Genomic DNA, 18,359 nt, shown 5'->3' on the forward strand with positions numbered 1-18,359 from the left:
TACACAAAAGTGGTAACAAATCTCTTGCCCCTATCCTGGCAAGAAACAGACTTATACCCTTAATGCATACATCTGACTTATCTTAATATCACAGTATAAAATACCCATCTGTGAGAATTCAATTACCTTTACACACTGACTTCATTTTGAAAATAGTTACAATGCTAAAAGGCTTTCGTTAAACAAACTTACTTAGACTGTAGTCCTGGTCGGGGCTGTGGACTGGAGAGAGTCGGACAGGAGATAAGTACTCCCCGTCTCTCTCTCTGTCTCCATTGAGCTCTGCTCTTGCCTCGCTCTTCTTACTGAGTTTTCCCGGCAGAGTCTGGTACTTGCTGAGCTCCATGTGGGGGTTCTGCAGAATATAAATGTCAAGTAGCGGTTAATTTTTATTTTTAGTTTTTTTTTTAGTATAGTATAATATTTGTTAAAAATGACAATAAGTGATTCTTTGCATTAGAGCATACTGTGCCTGGATCTGCCTCTGAAACTTATGTGTGACTTTATGTGTTCTCTGTATCTTAATGTTTTTCACAACCTAACACTGAGGTCACAATGCCATTTGCTCTTTTGCTCTGTTACATAACAGAGTGTCCTTTGGAGGATGAATGTCTGATGAGTCTGAGCAAGCATCAGCGGGGCTCGGAAGAACATCTGGAGAAAGGCTAACAGAGAGAAACAGCTGGGAGGCAGCTGTGATGCTGAGCGTTACCGACAGCCACTTCAGGTGGGGTCCTGGCCCTTCTGTGTGTGTCTGTGTGTGGGTGTATAGACACAGTCTGATTATGGGATTGTCTGCATTTGCAGCATCTGTAGGGCATAAGAATATGTGGCTGTGGTGGTCAAATGGCATCTGGAAAGCTACGCGACCTAGTATTAAGTAAGTATTGTTGGTACTACTACTACTACTACTACTAATAATAATAAGCTGTTTTTAAGCAATAAATTATAACAATATTTTTTATTTATTTATTTTAAATAAAGACAGATACACCTTTTTAAAATTATAAAAACAATGAAGTGTTAATGTTCATGTGGCGTGCGCAACTTATTGTTTTTTTATTCTTCGAATTGTTTTCTGTGTAGTAAAATTACCCAAATAAAATGGCAGCTATTGGGAACTGCTGCTAAAACTTAAACAAGTCTTAATGGATTCTTATCTCCTTTATTATAGGTTACACTACTAGACCAACATACGAAAGGAAAATATATGATGTCCCACAATTTCATGCAGCAGACACGCCATCAAACAATTCAATGCGGCTGACAAGTGGTGAATCTCATGTAAGTTACGCTTTATCTTCTTCTATCAAATTGTCCCTATTAGACACATGTGGCTAATAATAATAATACCAGCTTATTTCTAGGAAATTATAAGAAAAGTAGTGAAGTAAAAAGAAGGGAAAATAACTAATGGTTACTGATCAAATAGTGCATCAGAATTATTAGGTGGTTATAAACCTGATATGCAAGAATACTGCATTATCTAGTAAGAACTGGAATGAGCCTGTGACATTTGACAAAGCTTTGTCTTTAATATAAATGCCCCAATCATGTGAAGGATGCATCTGTGCTGTATAAGCATGAAGTGTGTACGGTAGGTCTTTGTGTGTGACTTATTGTAGTAGCTGATCAGTACCTCAGCCCCTACGTCTGATTCACTTTCAACTGGCTGGATCTCTACAGCCTACAGCCAACACACAGACACAAGAGAGATGGAAGAACACACACACACAAACCCAGAATTAGCAGGTTAGGATTGAGATTATAAGAACATTACTATTTTGTTAGAAAGAACCCAGATTAGTGTACTGATCAGATATTTCATGAACAGATGAAGAAGTTAGAATCTAACTATGAGAGCTGAATACTAACAGACCTTTTGTAAAGATCCACTCTGCAACTCTTCAAGGCTGCTGGACAGCAACCTGCGCTGGTGCCTAAAACAAAGTGTACACAATGATGTAGAATCATATATTACAGATACACACTTTGAATCAGCTGTCTGAGTGGACTCACCATGATCCATTAAAGAAACTCATATCGGCAGCGGACACCAGCGATGTGTCCATAGAGTTCTGAAAACTACCATAAATAGCATGCAGGTTAATTGCAAGTTGTGTGTGTGTGTTTGGATAATACAGTATGTGTGTTGATACCTGGATTCTAGTTCTTTCTGGTAAGGGGATGAGGACAGCATAAGTGGAGAAGATCCTCTTGATGACATCTATGCATAGAGCAGATATATCCTCTGAGATGATTTACCTACAGATTTTTTTGATAAAGAGAGATTCTGTATGATCCCACCTCTGATCTGAGCATATCCGAGTGTGCCTTGTGTGTGATGGCTCTGAGCTTTAAACTGCCACTTAGCTCCTCTTCACTACTCCCTGGTAGATAAGAGCAGAACGTTTAGAACAGAGAAAAGGAAGGTTGTTTGACACTCACAAGTTCAGTAGACATTTGTAATTCTTACCCTGTGTGAGTGCCATAACTTCTCTCATCTTTCTGTATTGGCCAAGCAGGATGGTCAACTCCTCTATACGACGATCCTGTTGTCACCAGATCACAAATATAAGAAAATCAAGTAAAGACATATTATTCTGTCTTAAAAGTGCCAGTTGCTAACAAGTGGCTAGATTATTCTGCTACGTTGTTCAAACATCATCACTAGAAGCATCAGCTTTTTAACCCCAGATGATGTGTTATTTTCCATAGCTTCATTAGTGTTGTACTGCTTTTTAATCACCAAAATAATCATGTTAAGAAAAGACAAATGTTAATGTATTAATGCACACATTGATGTCTGATACCTTTTCATCATTTGAAGCTAACAAAGACTCCATCCCCACCTTCAGCCTCTGGTATTCCTGGTCTAAAAGAGAAAAAAATGAGATATTAAATAAATGACCCCCTGCTAGTTAGTTTCATGTGTCTGATGGATGCCTGAAGCGATGCTGGCATCAGACATGACAGCCATGCTAATACGAAAAAACAAGCAAAACAAATCTACAGTGACATCACGAACAAACACCATCACCTGGATACAAAACCACAGCAGCATTCCAAAATAATGTACTGTACAGACACTGTTTGTTGCAGTAGTAAAACCGGTACCAGGACAATGAAAAAGTGGGACTTGTATCTGCGACAGAACACAAAAACACACAAGGTGTTTAGCATCCTTTCAAATACATTCATTAAGCTTAAAAGACCAACAACCGTTTAGTAGGAATATTCGGATGAATTTTATCTGTAGCATTGGAGGTACTTTTAATTCAAATTAATTATGGGAAGTGTAGGAACTATAGACATGTGTCATAGTTTGTACAGATTGGGTGCTAGATAGCCTAACAAACTTGTCTGTGCTTTGAAAGGATGCAGACCGACTATGATCTGTCTAATTTGACAAACACTGAAGCGCAGCCATGGTTCGATCTCAAACCAGACACCTGATCAAATCCGCTAACTGGTGGTGTTTGGTTAGAAATCAGATCTATAACAACAGCAAGCACACCATGCCTTACATTTGTTAATCAGATGCTTGATATACACCTCCTCTACAGCAGAGGGCAGCAGAGAGTCAAGTACGAGTAAAAGTACACAGCAGAGGAGAGAGGGACATGTTGATTAGATGTTACAGTAATCTGAGTTGACAGACAGGCATATCGCTGGCTCTCTCGCACACATCCGTTCTGACAGATGTGGATCTGCCTTGATTGGTCAGACTGTCAGCCAGTGTGTACCTCTCTCTGCGCTGTCATTGCCTGTGCCGCCTCTGGCCAGCAGCTGGGTCTGCAGGCACTCGATCTCGGCATCTTTGGAGGCCACGAGCTGCTGCAGATCAGAGATTTCTGCCTGTGGATGGAGAGACAGTGGGTCTGTCAGCCTTTCGGGTCACTGAATATCTTCATGTACAAGGACTAGTTGTGCTCTTAATAATGAATGGCAGCAGTGGATTCATACATTGATGAGCCAACAGGGACACACAGAATGAGATGTAAGCAGCTGATGCTGCACATGTGTATTTTAAAGGACAACAAAACAGGCGCTGAACAAATAAATAGTCTAATAGAGTCACATGTAAGCCTTTTAAATCACAAGCTATCACAAGCCTGAAGCAAATACCACAGCTCCATAAGAATCAGCACTTAGTGATCTATGCACTAACAAAAAATTCTGCAAGAAAAAAAAAATGATAATAATAAACCGGGGAATCCCATATGTCTGGATTCAACACCCCCGATGCCCTTCAACCTCAGGTGTCGCTTCTCATGTGACTGACATGACTGCCTTGTGACTAACAGAAAAGAGCTTTCAGCCACTGTCTGAGAACATTTTTAAACCTCTATCACCATACAATAAAGACAAAAGGTTACTTATATCAAATCCAGTTGAAAGGTCCTGGGATCTAGTCCTGGGAATAACTTTTAATACTGGATCTAACCATGGTGGTGCAGAGGTTAGAGTGCTCACCATTATCTACAAATAATTCTTAATCATCACAAACAGTTGTGTCCTAATTTTTAAGCTTTTGGCTTGTCTGAAGAGAGTTGTGTGAATAGCGTCAAATCTGCTGAGCCAACAGCTGCAAGTCAACAGGTGTCAGGAGACAGGTGTGTGCACGGACTTGCATGTTTATGGCGGCATGCTATTGAAGCGGACTTAACACCTCCTGCAGCTGCTTTGCAATAAAGGCCTATGACCTGACAATAAAAAAGAAGCTGGCAAAGAAGCTCTAATTAATTTAAAGAGGCCACAGGGATGTGTTATTGCCATCAGCAATAAGGATTTATTTCCACACTAGAAAAAAATCAACATGATTGTACATTTAGACTTACATTATCCATGCAAACTCCATTAAAAGGGGGGGAAGGATGGATTGTTCCTTTGTTTCAGCAAATTGGAACAAAAAACTTGCCCTGTTCCAACTTATTTGGGATGTTTAACATTTAGCTATCACATGACAATAAAGAAAGGAAAATCTGCTAACCCAAAATGAGGAAGGAGGAGGGAGGAGAGACGTGAGTGCAAGGAAGACGCAGAATAGGAAAGGAAGAACAGGGAAGGGAAGAGTGTTAGGGAAATACTAAACATAGGAAAGAGACAAACACAGAAAGGCGACAAGCGGGATGAGCAGGATGAGAGAGAAGGAGGAAGAGGAGGGCACCTGTGCGCTGCGCCAGCGCTCCTCCCAGTGCTGCTTCTCCAGCTGTGTGTGCTCCACAGTCAGCTTGAGGCTGGACAGCTGGGTCATGAGCGACTGGTAACACACATGGAGAGAGTAAGAGATAGAGAGCTAGAGAGAGAGAGAGACAGGAAGAGGGTAATGACGGGTGGGTGGTTTAGAGATGTGGAGAGAAAAGAGCGAAGCCGCAGAGAGGGGTTAATAGAGAAGAAGAGAGGAGGAAGGAAGCAATGTAAGCACAGAGAAAGCAACGGCAGTCTGACCTTCTTTGAATTATCCAACAAACAATTGGAGATCAGAGACAGATGCTTATCTTAGCAAAGGAAATTAATGCTTTGGCTCTGCTGTTGACTAACCATAAATAATCCTGTATTTTAATTTCAGGATGAGTATTTGTACATGACAGGCAGGTGAGCCTAGAGAAAGACTGAAATAGTAAGTAAAAGAGTGTTTGATATACTGTAGCAGCTTGTTTTGCTAGATATTTCTTTAACATGAAGGTCTATGGGGAGTTGCTGTTAGAGTCAGCCTCATGTGAGAGTGGGGTTAGGAAAACTAACCCCACTCTCACATGTGTATAGTAAATATAAAGCCAAGTAGTTAGCATAGTAGTTCAGCATAAAGACTGGAAACATTAGTAAACAGCTAGCATTGCTTTGCCTCATATCATCTTTAGTTATATGGCTATTTTGCCATATGCTATTTTGCTTTGAAGTAGATACTGTCAGACTTTTGTGCAAATCCTGTTTCAGATTGACTATATGAACACTGCAGCAATGATTGTGGTATTTTTCCACAGCTGTGTTTACTACACATTACTTGAATGTGTGAATAGTTTTCTACAGCTGCTCATAATGTGACATGTTTGTCATGTGTTTCATATTGCTGGTACCTTGGTGGCTCTTAGCTTCCTCTCATACTGATTCTTCTCCCCCTCCAGGTCCTCCACCTTGTTCTTCAGCTGCCTAATTTCTTGTATCAAATCCTATAGAAGAAAAAAACACACATACAGCATCTTTTGGTTAATTAAACACGAGTTTACCTTCTCGTAGACAAAATCCTGAAAACTGCATCTAAATTTCATAATCAACGGCAGGTTTGTCTGCAGTACTCATGCTAACATATACATGGGAGGGTATTCAAACATCAGGTTCGCATTCAGTGCAGTTATAAAGGTTTCTGGGACCGGACAGTACAGTGGTTAATAAGAGGAAACATGATCCTCCTGAGACACACCAAAGCGTGCAGTTATCTACAACCAGAAAAAAATGGATGAACCCAGAATAATGACCGAAAGCTGTCCAGGCTGCACATCTGCCACTGTCTGAGTGAAACCCTGTGCAGTATTACTTATGTTACATGACCCATCCACCTGGTCAGTGTAGGAGGAAGCAGACAGATGTAAACCTTGTTAGTATGGAGGAACCACTGTCATGCAAGCAACCCACATCAGATCAAATCCAAACACAATGCCGGTCATAAATTTACAATGATTTATAAAGACAAAATCCAAAACCTGATTGTAAATGTTCCAAATGTTTCAGATACTTGAGGAGGAGTTACAGAAAGATTCCAAACCAAACAGTTCTCGTGTATGTTACAGCATAGAGCTCTTCTATCTAACTCCTCAAATGTACAGAAGCATTTGGAAATACAATCATAAGTCTCCATTTCTACCAGAACCAGAGCAGTGTGTGACCCCGGCATCCTGCAGTACACATACAGGCACTCTGCAGACACACTACAAGAGAGGATGTTAGCTGATTCTGTGGAAAATTCCAAATACCAGGTGGTGTGTGGACTGGTTAAAAAAGAAGAAGAGATAAGAAGGAATGATGGGGAAGGAGGGTAAGATGAGTTCATCCATCAAGTCTCCCTACGTGTACAGTCTGTCCTCCATAGTGTTTCCGCACATCAGACCCAGACAGGCTCAGGTCTGAGCCGGACAACCCCGCCTGAGGGCTGCAGCCCTGGCCTTGGCTGCCTCTGAGCTCCCCCTGCTGGGCCTCCTTCTCCTCCAGGGCCCTTTTCTCCTGGATGCGAGTGCTGATCTCCTCCTGAAACCTGCACATCTGCTCCTGGAGCTCACTGATGAGATTTACCACACACTGGGCAAGAATGGAAGACAAATGGAGGATGGCAGAAGAAGAGTGAAATGGGGAGATGAGAAGAAGAAAATAAATAAGAGTCAGTTGCAGGAGAGGAGAGGAGAGGAGAGGAGAGGAGAGGAGAGGAGAGGAGAGAGAGGAGAGGAGAGGAGAGGAGAGGAGAGGAGAGGAGAGGAGAGGAGAGGAGAGGGGAGAGCAGATGAGAGGAGAGGAGTCAGGCATAAACATTTGTTAATCACGTCAGTACAAGGAAATGGATGTTTGCCATATCGTGATCCCTGTAACTGTTAAATTAAGACAATAAAAAAACATCTGACCAAGTGAAAACACATATAAAAGCACAAGAATCGGCACAACAGTAGTCTGTACAGACTGAGTCAGCGTTTGGACAGCGTGTGAGCCAGAGGCAGCCTCAGGGCAGATGCAGGCGAGGCATCATGCCTCACCATCTCACATTGTTGAAATAGTGTGAGATATAGATACTCAGATACACAACAAACATAGTCCCTGTTTCTGTCTGAGGTTACTATTGAGGTTATTCAGGGTTCAGTAGAAAGCAGGCTGTTCCGTGGAGTCTGGAGAGGAGCCGTGAGGTATGAACTGCATTCTTAAGCCCCCTTCACGCTGGACACACTTAAACCAACTAACATGTGGCTTTTGTCTTCAGTTTGAAGGGTCCCTGGGGTCAAAGCGGAAGACCTATGGTAGCTTTCAACCATTTCTTTGCGACATATGGCAATGTTTTGTGGCATCTTACATACATTCCCTCAATATGGCTGCTGATGTGCAATCCTACCATCAGCATGCTAAACATGGTTTAAACCTCCACCAATAAGTAAACAAGTTGTGAGGATCTTTATCAAGATTATTTGTGTAAGATGATAGCTATGGGATTATAATTTCTCTATCAGAAATAATTCTAGATTAAATTGATCTTTTTGTGGTTTGTCTGTTATTCCCTGACTATGCTAACATTTGCAAATGGTTGACATAGAGGTTTTTAACCCAGACTTTGAAATGTAATAGCCCCACCCTGAAGACTGGGGTTATTATAAGATGCTTGAACTTTAGCCAAGTCTGGTTGCAGCAGAAATGGGGCCATGACCCAGAATCTGGACCAATAAGACACAGCTAACTCACAGCTTCTAGGGAAAACATCCCCACTCAGAGAGAGGGATATAAAAAGATTTCATATCCAGCTTCATAAACTTTAAAAATGCAGCATCATCAAAGTAAAAACCTGGTTCCTGAAAAGCTGTAATTTTAGTTCTTGAAGGTGGTCATCAGACAGCAGTCAGAGTGTGTGTGTGTGTGCTTGGTGTCGGTGTGGTTTCCTGAGGTGAAAGTGTTTGGCCTCCAGGAATGCTCAGAATGGATGCCTGCAATTCCTCCTGCCAGCCCACCGGAGCCTCGCAGCTGTTGTTAACCACACACACACACACACACTTTGCTGAAAAAATGTGAAGCAGTGTCAGCTTCCATCATAACGTGACCAAAGCAAAACACCACAGCTGTACTTCGGACATGTTAGATTTGGCTGAGTAAGACCAGACACTCTATCTTATTACTACACCAACAGAGCATCAACCTGTCAGTGCTAAACCAGCTGTCATGACAGCAGATTGATGCTGAGGTTTAGAACCTATAAGAGTGTAGGAAAATGAATACAAGCTGCTCCCCCTGCCCCATATAAAACACTGCAGCAGTTTGACAGGTGGATGTCTGTCACTAAAGCATTTTTTGGAGCTAGTTACTAAATGTTAGCATGCTAATATTTAGCTACAGATAAGATAACCCACACTGCAGGTTCAAGCTTTTTTTCTGTACATAAAGGGGCATTACATTGACGCTGCTTTAACATGTCACTTCCAACAACTTCCGACAACTTTTCCTTTTTGTTACTGGCTTGATGTGGACAAAAAACCAAAAGATCACACTTTGGTTTTGTTAGAGTCAGAAATGGCTGACAGTTATGTCCAGCAGAATTTATAGTGCCTGAGTGTCCACTTTGTTCACTTTTTGTGCGAGCCTTGCAGGACAGAACACAATATTTTCACAGTACTTCCTGTCATTTCTTATCTTTCTATCTGTCTGTCACTGCCCTTCATCTCCTCCTTTTCTCTCTCTCTCTCTCTCTCTCCATCCACTCTACTGCTTCATCCTCTCTGGCTACTTCCGCTGATGCTTATCACGCTTCATCCGTGTGTGTGTGTGTGTGTGTGTGTGTGTGTGTGTGTGTGTGTGTGTGTGTGTGTGTGTGTGTGCAGCGTGCGGGCCCCTGCATGTCAAAAATGCTGTATCGTGTTTATTCAATCAAAGTATGGCCCTGGATGCCTTGTGATATGAGCTTTACACACAGACACACACACAGCCAAACCACAAGAGCAGCTTCAGTATCTGTTGGTGCCAGTGGGGAGCAGCTGGGTGTCACAATGGACAAAGTCCACACAAAGAAACTGGTGAAGACAAGCAAGGACTGCTCAGCTGGACTTGGCAGGAGAGTGTGTTTGTGTGTGTGTGTACCATTATTTGTGTCTACCACAGTGACACCTGTGTTGCACAAGCTCACTCTCATTGTGTGTGTGAACGAGCCTTCTGAACATCAATCTGACTGGTTTTTGGATCATTTACAGTTGCAAAGCAGTGATATGTTACAGTGACTGAGTACATACATAACCAAACTTTAGACTCATAATAATACCTGACTGTTAGCATAATGGCATTCAAGCCGATTTTGAAGTAACTAATGCCAGATCCAAGCTGTGCCGATGCATTATGTCTTGCTTGATTGCTCTTCTTCTTGGAAGTCAAGTATTTGCTTTGTACCATTACATCACTGATTGTTATCACCACATTATCTATGGCAAGATATTTAGCTATCATATGCTGTTGGATAGTATTCTGCTAGTGATAGTGATGATCAAACAAGCATGCTAAGCTAAACCGATCCAGTGTAGCTGATTTACTGACCAGATCAACCTTGAGTTTGAATGAATCTGAAGCGCTCAGGTGTGACCATAAACATCACATCCTTTGGATCTCTGTGAGGGAAAAAAAACACCCCAGCTGTTAACAGAGAAAGTCAGGGAAGGTTTGCATGGGTGAAAATATTTCACTGAAGCAAGAAGTTGCTGCTGGCTTGAATAAAAATGCTTTTAACATTATAAATATGACAGTATTCTGGCAGGATGTAGTACTATTGTGTTACTGCAGATACAATTTAGTTCCTGATATCTGACAGCTTGTGGACCTTAACAACAGCATTCAGAGAAATCCTCTGTTGCAACAATGTGGACATTTTTGTGGTGTTGAATTTGCAGTTTGATGTCAGCTGTCTCTGTGTCAGGCCGTCTGCAGGGTGTTGTTGAAGCCGTCTAGAGAGGCTGTTTGATGTGTTGTGGCTTGTTTCAGAGCCTCCACACTGCAGCTTGTGGCTTATCCAGACACATTTCATTATTACCTCTGCACAGTGAAGTTGTTTTCACTGTTAGATTGCTCATTACAGCATGCTCTTCATTGACTCTTTTCTTTCCTTACACCAGCAAATAACAGAAAGAAAGCCACGGGTTGTGTGTGATTCGTTGATCAGTTTGGTGGGAAAACCAAACCTGAAAGACGACAACTGTAACAACCAACTGCAGTTTGGGAAACAGGAGCCGGCAACCGTTTTCTGTCGCTCAACCCCAGCTGGGTTAAACTCTTTTAACCCCTAATGTTCCTTTTCTGTTGTCCCTTAAACAGCTTTAAAAGCCATCTTCTCTAAATGTTGGAATTATTAAGATGAAACAATAACAATGTGGATTTAAACACAACTAGAACTATCTTTCAGTTTTGGTATTGAGAATGTATTAGTCTTTGTATAATTTGTTTCTTCATAGTATATAATGTACATATGATTTGCTAGTTGCCTCTATAGTGACCAGCTAACAACCCTAACCCCAGCTGATAACAGATCTGTGAATAGACCGGCATAACATCAAACGCACATTCCACCAATCACACTCCTTCTCAGTGAGAACATCTGCTACCAGCCAACAGGTGAACTCACACAAACAGGAGATAAGGGGCCACATATTATATCTAATATAGACCCTCTTATTGAAAAAGCAACCTGCTTCACTATTTAACACCATGCCATGTCATAGTGAGCAGAAAGTTTGAGTTTGTAGCATGTAGTGGAGAATATTCGGTATATTTTGCGTGTCAGATTTGTCCTAAATCATTCCCAAAAACTGGTGGCAGCTCTGTGACTAGAACAACAACTGTTTGGGTTAGGTGGATTACTGTGACCACAGCAGCCTGTCATAAATACTGCTAATGCCAGAGGCAGTGAAAACTGGACTATGGATTTTACACTTTCAAATACACACTGCAGGTGACTGGATGAGCCTTCTGTCCATCTCTGTTTATCGTATAATTTGAGCCATTCAGATCACTTCTCTCTGTTGTGATACCTGCAGGACACTGCATAGCTTGAAGCTTAACCAGGTGGATTGTTGAGTGATCTCATGAAGCTCCTTTGTAAGGTGTTGACAGACTGTTGTTACCACTGTAAGGTCTTCATTGCTAGTGTGGCTACAAGTCTCTCAGAGTAATGTGTTATTACGGTGATGTCACAGTCTGATTTAGTTCTTTTTTTTCTGTAAATTTCATACAGAAACTAAACAAATTTGCAGCTTATCCACAGAAATAACAGAACTTTGCTTAGCATAGCAGCCCATAGAAAGTAAAGTTCCCTGATCCTCAGTTGCCTAATACACAGTTTTTTTCCAGTCATAATGTCATGCAGATTTTTCCTCTTTCAGTTCATACTGGTTAAACTTTTCATTATTAAGAAGCAGCTGTTCTTGTTCTGGATCTAGCTGAGCCAAACACACCACACAACATGTATTTTCATACCTCTGCTTTGTTCTGCTTTGTGTCCATAGAGTCCTGTGAGTTCGTGTCGGTGTGCGTCTCCTCCATGCTGACCAGCTTCAGTTTGAGGTAGGACACCTCGTCCATCAGATCCAGCTTCTGAGTCTCCAGAGAGGTCCGACTCATCAGCTCCTGGAAAAACACACACATGCACTGTAAGTCTGACAAAACATGAGCCGCTTTTAAAAACCACAGCAACAGAAAATGTCACTCACAGATGTCAATACAATGAGAACTAAACATGCTCCTCCACTCAATGCAATGTTCTTCCCACACTAACAGAGCAGGCCGGCCAGGGGTCCAGACCCCACAAAGCTAAATATACGCACACACAGGCGTGTGAGGGGCTCTATTAATACATCCCTGTGCTTCTTTGGTATGGGAGAGAGTAAAATAAAGCAGAGAGACAAAGGGTGTGCACTCTACTGAACATTAAGAAGTGTCTTTTTTCTGACTCATAGACAACACATCTTTTTGGCAACTCAGTTATTTTCAATTCCTCATCTAAACTAAACTTCTAAATTTCACTTCCTCTTTTAAATTCATACTTGGATAGCTGTTTAAGCCTCTAACATCCATCTGCCCGTTCTGAAGCAGGGTTTTTCCTGACTCAGGGTGGAGCACACTTGATGTGACCTTAATGTAATGCAGCACAGCATTATCCAAGATACAAAGCCTACAGCCAGACTAGAAGCTCTGTGAGGCTGCACATGGATGGACTAACATGCCAACAGTTTTGCACGTGAGCCGAGACAGATGGGAGGCTCCTTTTGTGTTAGTAGTACAAAACTTGTTTAACTTTTGATTTGCTGATGTGATGAATTTAGAGGACTCAGGTAGACAAGCACTCTATGAAATGTAAAGGCAGACTGTTCAGCATGTGGAGTCAATACCTGTGTCAACTTTAGAATCAATGCCAATTATGGACAAAAGCACCTATGATGTCACCCATACCATGCACACACTCATACCCGTTATCTCACCACGCAAAACTGAGACCACTGAGACTTTTACACCAGGCTGTGAGCATGTTTATTTCTTCTGTAGAGTTGGACATTTTAACATAGAGGTCTATGGGGATTGGCTCACTTGGAGCCAGCCCCCAGCAGCAACCGGGGCGGAACTCCACTGTTCCTTTGTGTAAATTTTTAATGACAATCCTTCCTACTACTACTCCAGTCCTACACAGTAATAGAGACTAATCACTCTTAAGTCTCTTATGTGTTTTTTTATTTATATTGATTGTGTGGAGGTCACATACATTCAGCTTTCTCTGCCGTGCCATCCAAATGGAAACTTCACCTGGTAAACACAGCGTGTCTACACCACAGCCACACAGACAGACAGCAAAAACCTCATAATCACTCTGGCTCTATTTCATGCACACACACACGCATACAAATCTGCTTAGTTATGGCAGCTGACTGTCAGTTTGCAATCTAACACCAGTGTCACTTACAGAAGGATAAGCCGCAATCTTTAGAGGTAATTTATCACAACTCCGTGGCTCAGCTGCTTTATGAGGAGCAGCACGTGACAAATTATCATCTACTCTGCAGCATTTATAGACCTCTTTAAAAGAGGCTGCACTGTTCAATCTGATCTGAGCTTATAATATGTGGCATCTGAAGAGTGTCTTTTAAAACCTTAACAAAAAAAGGAGATGTCAATTTTAGAAAGGGCTTTGATATAATGAGTATGTCAAAAGATAATGACGACCCATGTGGTTTTCCTTTTGTGTTGTTAATGACCCTTTGCTACCACAACACTGGAAATGTGTACACACAAATGTCTCATTTCTGTGTCTAAATAAGGGGCACTGTAGGACATGTAGTCACAGTATGACTCCATGTGTGGGTGGATCACCGCTAGCATGACAACACTGTACACTGTGTGTGTGTGTGTCTGTGTGTGTGCTGAGTAAGGACTATTTCTGATTAGATTAGTTGTGGTTCCCACAGCAGGCAACGGCCCTGCAGCATCGACGCATAAAGCTGCACGGCTGAATGGCCTCCTTGCTTCGAAGGCACACATACTGAGTTTGAATTTGGGCACGAAAACATGAAATGGGTAACTCCAGAAATGAGAAAAGAGCTTTTGTTTGTATACATCTTTCACTCGTTTTTGGATACTTGTGCTTATCCGTGGGGATGTAGACTTATGCAACCTTGGATGCACAAACCGTAGTGGCAGTGTATCACTTTGTGTCTTACTATTGGAGTGATGAAGATAGGCAGGTTTGCCTCTGTTACCTTGTTGATTGGCCTCGACCACATGCACATGGGTGTTTGTTGACATCCTAAAGATAGTTTTAATGATACTGTGTTACTTTAACTAAAGTTTGCTCTGTGTCCCGCATCGACCTAGGTTGATCAGATAACCAGTAAAGGGGTGGGGCTCACACGCCTCCAACTATAACAAACCAGTCTGTTGGTACAGATATGGCAGGATGTTAACAGACAAAGCTGAGACAGGAACATTGAACTGTCTATGCTGTTGAATATTGATGCTTAATTTCATGTGGGCCCAATCACATTGCAGTGATATGCTGTTACGTTTCTGAGGAGGTGCACGTTAAGCACCTGTTGGCTGTTTAGCTAAGCTGGTGTGGGCAATGCATAGCGTCACATAACGTCACAGCATACTGTACGCCAGGCTTAAATCTCACTGCAGCAGTAATCAAAAGACCTAATGATGAAGTCATAGTGGTTATATTAAATTCATAGTTACTACATTTGCAACAAAATTAACTCAGTTCTGCTGTGTGAACTAAGAGGCAGAGGAAGCATAGCAGGCCTGAAATAAAATGAGACACAAAAGTGTTCATCATCATCAGTCATCAGTCATTACTACACCTTTATTTAACAAACTTCTAACCCCTCAAGTAAAGTGGCATTGTGAAACTAATTTTGAAAAACTCACTAAGTAGTTTTATGTTCATAGGGATCATTAGGAATTCATAACTTACATAATTCATGCACAAACTCTCCATGAATTAAGCATTTCATAAACATATGAATACCCTTTATAAAGCGCTACCTGTGTCACTTGTTTAATGTTAGCTGATAACTAGGACTCAGTCGCCTCAAATCTGAAGACAAGTCAGCCTGTTTCAACAGAGGTTTAGTCACATCCAGACACCTTGCAGTGATAAGATAATGCATTTGGTAATAACTGCTTTGGTGTTGCTGGTTACTGTCCCGTGAAAAAAAAATGTAGCAACATATTTAATTACTGCTTTGAAACCATCACAGGTGCAAACTGTGTATAGTCATGAACCGGGATTGAAGAAATGTTTACTATTCATTTCCCCCCCCGTAAAAAGGAAACCAGGATAAACACAATCTGTGACACAGAGTGAGGACATCCTGCTGCAGGAAGAGACATGTTGCCTTCTCCTAAGCCCTCTAAACTTACTTAAGGCACACAAAGACATTGCAGAATTCTACACAGCAGACACATAGTGTTATCTCTATCTCTCTCTCTCCCTACACTTCATGTCTGTTTACCAAACATCCTGTATCAGATTTGACCAGCGGTCATTAGCTGTGAAAGGGGCCCATGTTACAGGCTAACATACAAGTATCAACCAGGACAACAGCTGCAGACCAGTACAGCCAGTAAACCCCCAACAGATTATAAAAATATCAGTCAGCCTGAGATGTTGCATTCTGCAAACTAGCTGAGCACATGTCAATGTGAGTGAAATTGCTTACAGTTCATTGGAAATATCAGTCCATCGTTTCCACCTGATTGAGAAGGAGACCACAATAAAACCTCTAACCTATCCTATAAAAAGGATACGTTTCTTTTTTTATTCAACCAATCCTACACAGACAATAAAAATAGGGAGATTATAAAAGCTGGCTGATGAAGAATATACATGCCACAGCCTTGTTGGGGTATTTATTTTGTGGCTGTGGTCTGTTTTTTTCCACGTTGTTAACAACATGGAGGACAAAGAGCCTGTTGAGGCATCTTAACAGAAGGCCGATTCTCTGATACACAGAGCTGTGCTCTTGTTGCATCCAGGCTGGCAGAAGCTCATGAGTTTACTTCATCAGTGACGTCAAACAACTGGAACAGCTTGAAGACATTTAGTGTTTCATGCTACTCTGAGCTTGTGATTAGATAGAATCTGCAGTCTACAAGACACATGCCTACGCTTACAATAAGAGGTCAGGTTAGGCAAGGCTAAGGTGGTGCACTATAGGGTGTTACCCACCTTACTACATGTTGGACCGTAGACCAATTATATTACCTACCCACTGGCCACTGCATCAATATTTTTTATGAAAATAAATACAGTGTAGTTTTGCTAAGTTTGATCAGTACTTGATTATAGGACACAATAAAACAAAAATTAATAAATAATCTTGGACAGCTCACCTGTCTCAGGTAAGGATCTCCCCCTAGCTCCCAATTGCTCCATGTCAGAGATCATTTATAAATACTTTCATAAGTCAGTAGTGGGGTTGTGTCATTGTTAAGCAACATACACATATGTGTGCTTGCTCTGCCTTGTCTGGTGTTGCTCAGTCATTACATGCTTTGTGAAACTGCAGATTCGTTAAATTTAGAATTCAGAATCCTGCAGGCGCAGGACGTTCAGCTTTCAGAATGTAGTGTCTCTGTTCTCAGCAGCGGGAGTTGACTTACAACAAAATACTTTTTTTCTGATTTTGTACTGTAGCAAAGAACATAGCTGATAATGATTAAATATATCAGTTTATGTGAAAAAATATGAGCCCTGCAGGGACAGGGGTGAGGAAAAACATAAAAATTCAAAGATCAAATTATGCCCTTATGTCATTACCACCTATTCTTGTTCCCTCATCATAGCAACTCTAGTAATTGCTGGTCTGACCACAGTGTTGGACTGAGAAGGTGTGCTAATGGTAACCAAGCCAGACAACACTATGTCAAACAGAAACTCTATTTATTTCTGTCACTTGCCCTAACTAGTGACATGCTAACACTGGCATGCTAACATGCTCATGGTGACATGTTGACATACTGTTGATAGATGTTGATGTTGCTTTTCCTTGAGCCATGCTACTAAATTTTATGGCGATCAGCCTCCAATCTTTGAGGGATTGTGGCAAAAAAATGCCACATTTGGTCGTGAATACCCCGGCCAGTTACATTTCTGTTAACAGAACATGTGGACGGATTTCCTGACATACAACATTATGTTACATGTATGTTGTGAACTTAACATTACACCACCTGACTCATCTGAACAAGGGACCAATAATGCCACAAAAGTCTGAGTGCATAGGTATCTAGCACAGTGGACTTTCACATAGGGGTCCGAAATTTGAGTCCCCCCAACAACACAAGCTGTTTTATTTTTGCTCGTTCTTAAGTTTTTTAAGCTTTGTTTTTGCGCGCGGTTAACTTTTATTTTAAATCGCAGCTGGATATGGCATAAGAATAACTGGTTAAGGCTACACATCATCTTAAAACACACAATTCATAATATTAAACACCTAAAATATCTGCCTAAGCTTAGTTTTACAAATAAATGTCACACTTTACTTAACAAAAAACAGACATTATAAGGTATAATGCTGAGCCAATATTAGTGTATCCAACCAACAAATACTCTCAGCAGCAGTCTTAATCCAAACAGGTCACCTTGTGCGTTATGAGAGTAAACTTCATCTAATCTCATAACAATTCATAAAAACAGAGCAAAGCCGAGTTTTGACCTGTAAAATCTGCTTCTTTTAGGCTCTATGCTATAATCTTTACATAACCGAGTCAGAGGAAGTCAAACTGAAACACTCCTGCCCTTATTTAATCAGTCCTGCCACTCCTTTATTTATTCACATATAGCTCCTCTTCAACCACTCATTTTAATCAACTTTCTGTTTCACAGCCAGCAAAAATGTTAACAGAATTTGTCTCAATAAAAGACCAATTAAAACCATTATCTCAAAATATTATTGGCTCAAGTGCATTTTAGATTACAACATAACAAACTGAGAACATACGCAGCGTATTAAATATGAGGAAATTAAGTTGATTAAATGGCTCGGTCAGTCAGTTTTAATTAAAGCATTACAATCATATTACTGGAGGCTAAAAGGCAAACACACACTTCTACAACCAGACTGCAACACATGATGACTGATAACAAT

The 18,359-nt window shown here is 41.2% G+C and overlaps 1 protein-coding gene across 1 annotated transcript in view; it reads right to left on the reverse strand.

The window, feature by feature from the left end:
* Positions 1 to 18,359, reverse strand: part of ppfibp2b (PPFIA binding protein 2b) — a 58,726-nt gene that overhangs the window by 8,329 nt on the left and 32,038 nt on the right. The window contains exons 6-17 of the mRNA XM_028407389.1: positions 12,196 to 12,345; positions 7,069 to 7,296; positions 6,081 to 6,173; positions 3,747 to 3,858; positions 2,814 to 2,875; positions 2,477 to 2,552; positions 2,308 to 2,390; positions 2,160 to 2,227; positions 2,020 to 2,085; positions 1,880 to 1,940; positions 1,640 to 1,687; positions 193 to 355 (exon numbers count right to left, since the gene is read on the reverse strand). Of these exons, the coding sequence (XP_028263190.1) occupies positions 193 to 355; positions 1,640 to 1,687; positions 1,880 to 1,940; positions 2,020 to 2,085; positions 2,160 to 2,227; positions 2,308 to 2,390; positions 2,477 to 2,552; positions 2,814 to 2,875; positions 3,747 to 3,858; positions 6,081 to 6,173; positions 7,069 to 7,296; positions 12,196 to 12,345 (1,210 nt within the window). The remainder of the gene's footprint in view (positions 1 to 192; positions 356 to 1,639; positions 1,688 to 1,879; positions 1,941 to 2,019; positions 2,086 to 2,159; positions 2,228 to 2,307; positions 2,391 to 2,476; positions 2,553 to 2,813; positions 2,876 to 3,746; positions 3,859 to 6,080; positions 6,174 to 7,068; positions 7,297 to 12,195; positions 12,346 to 18,359) is intronic.

Source organism: Parambassis ranga, chromosome 6 (assembly GCF_900634625.1).
Source record: "Parambassis ranga chromosome 6, fParRan2.1, whole genome shotgun sequence".
Lineage (NCBI taxonomy): Eukaryota > Metazoa > Chordata > Actinopteri > Ambassidae > Parambassis > Parambassis ranga.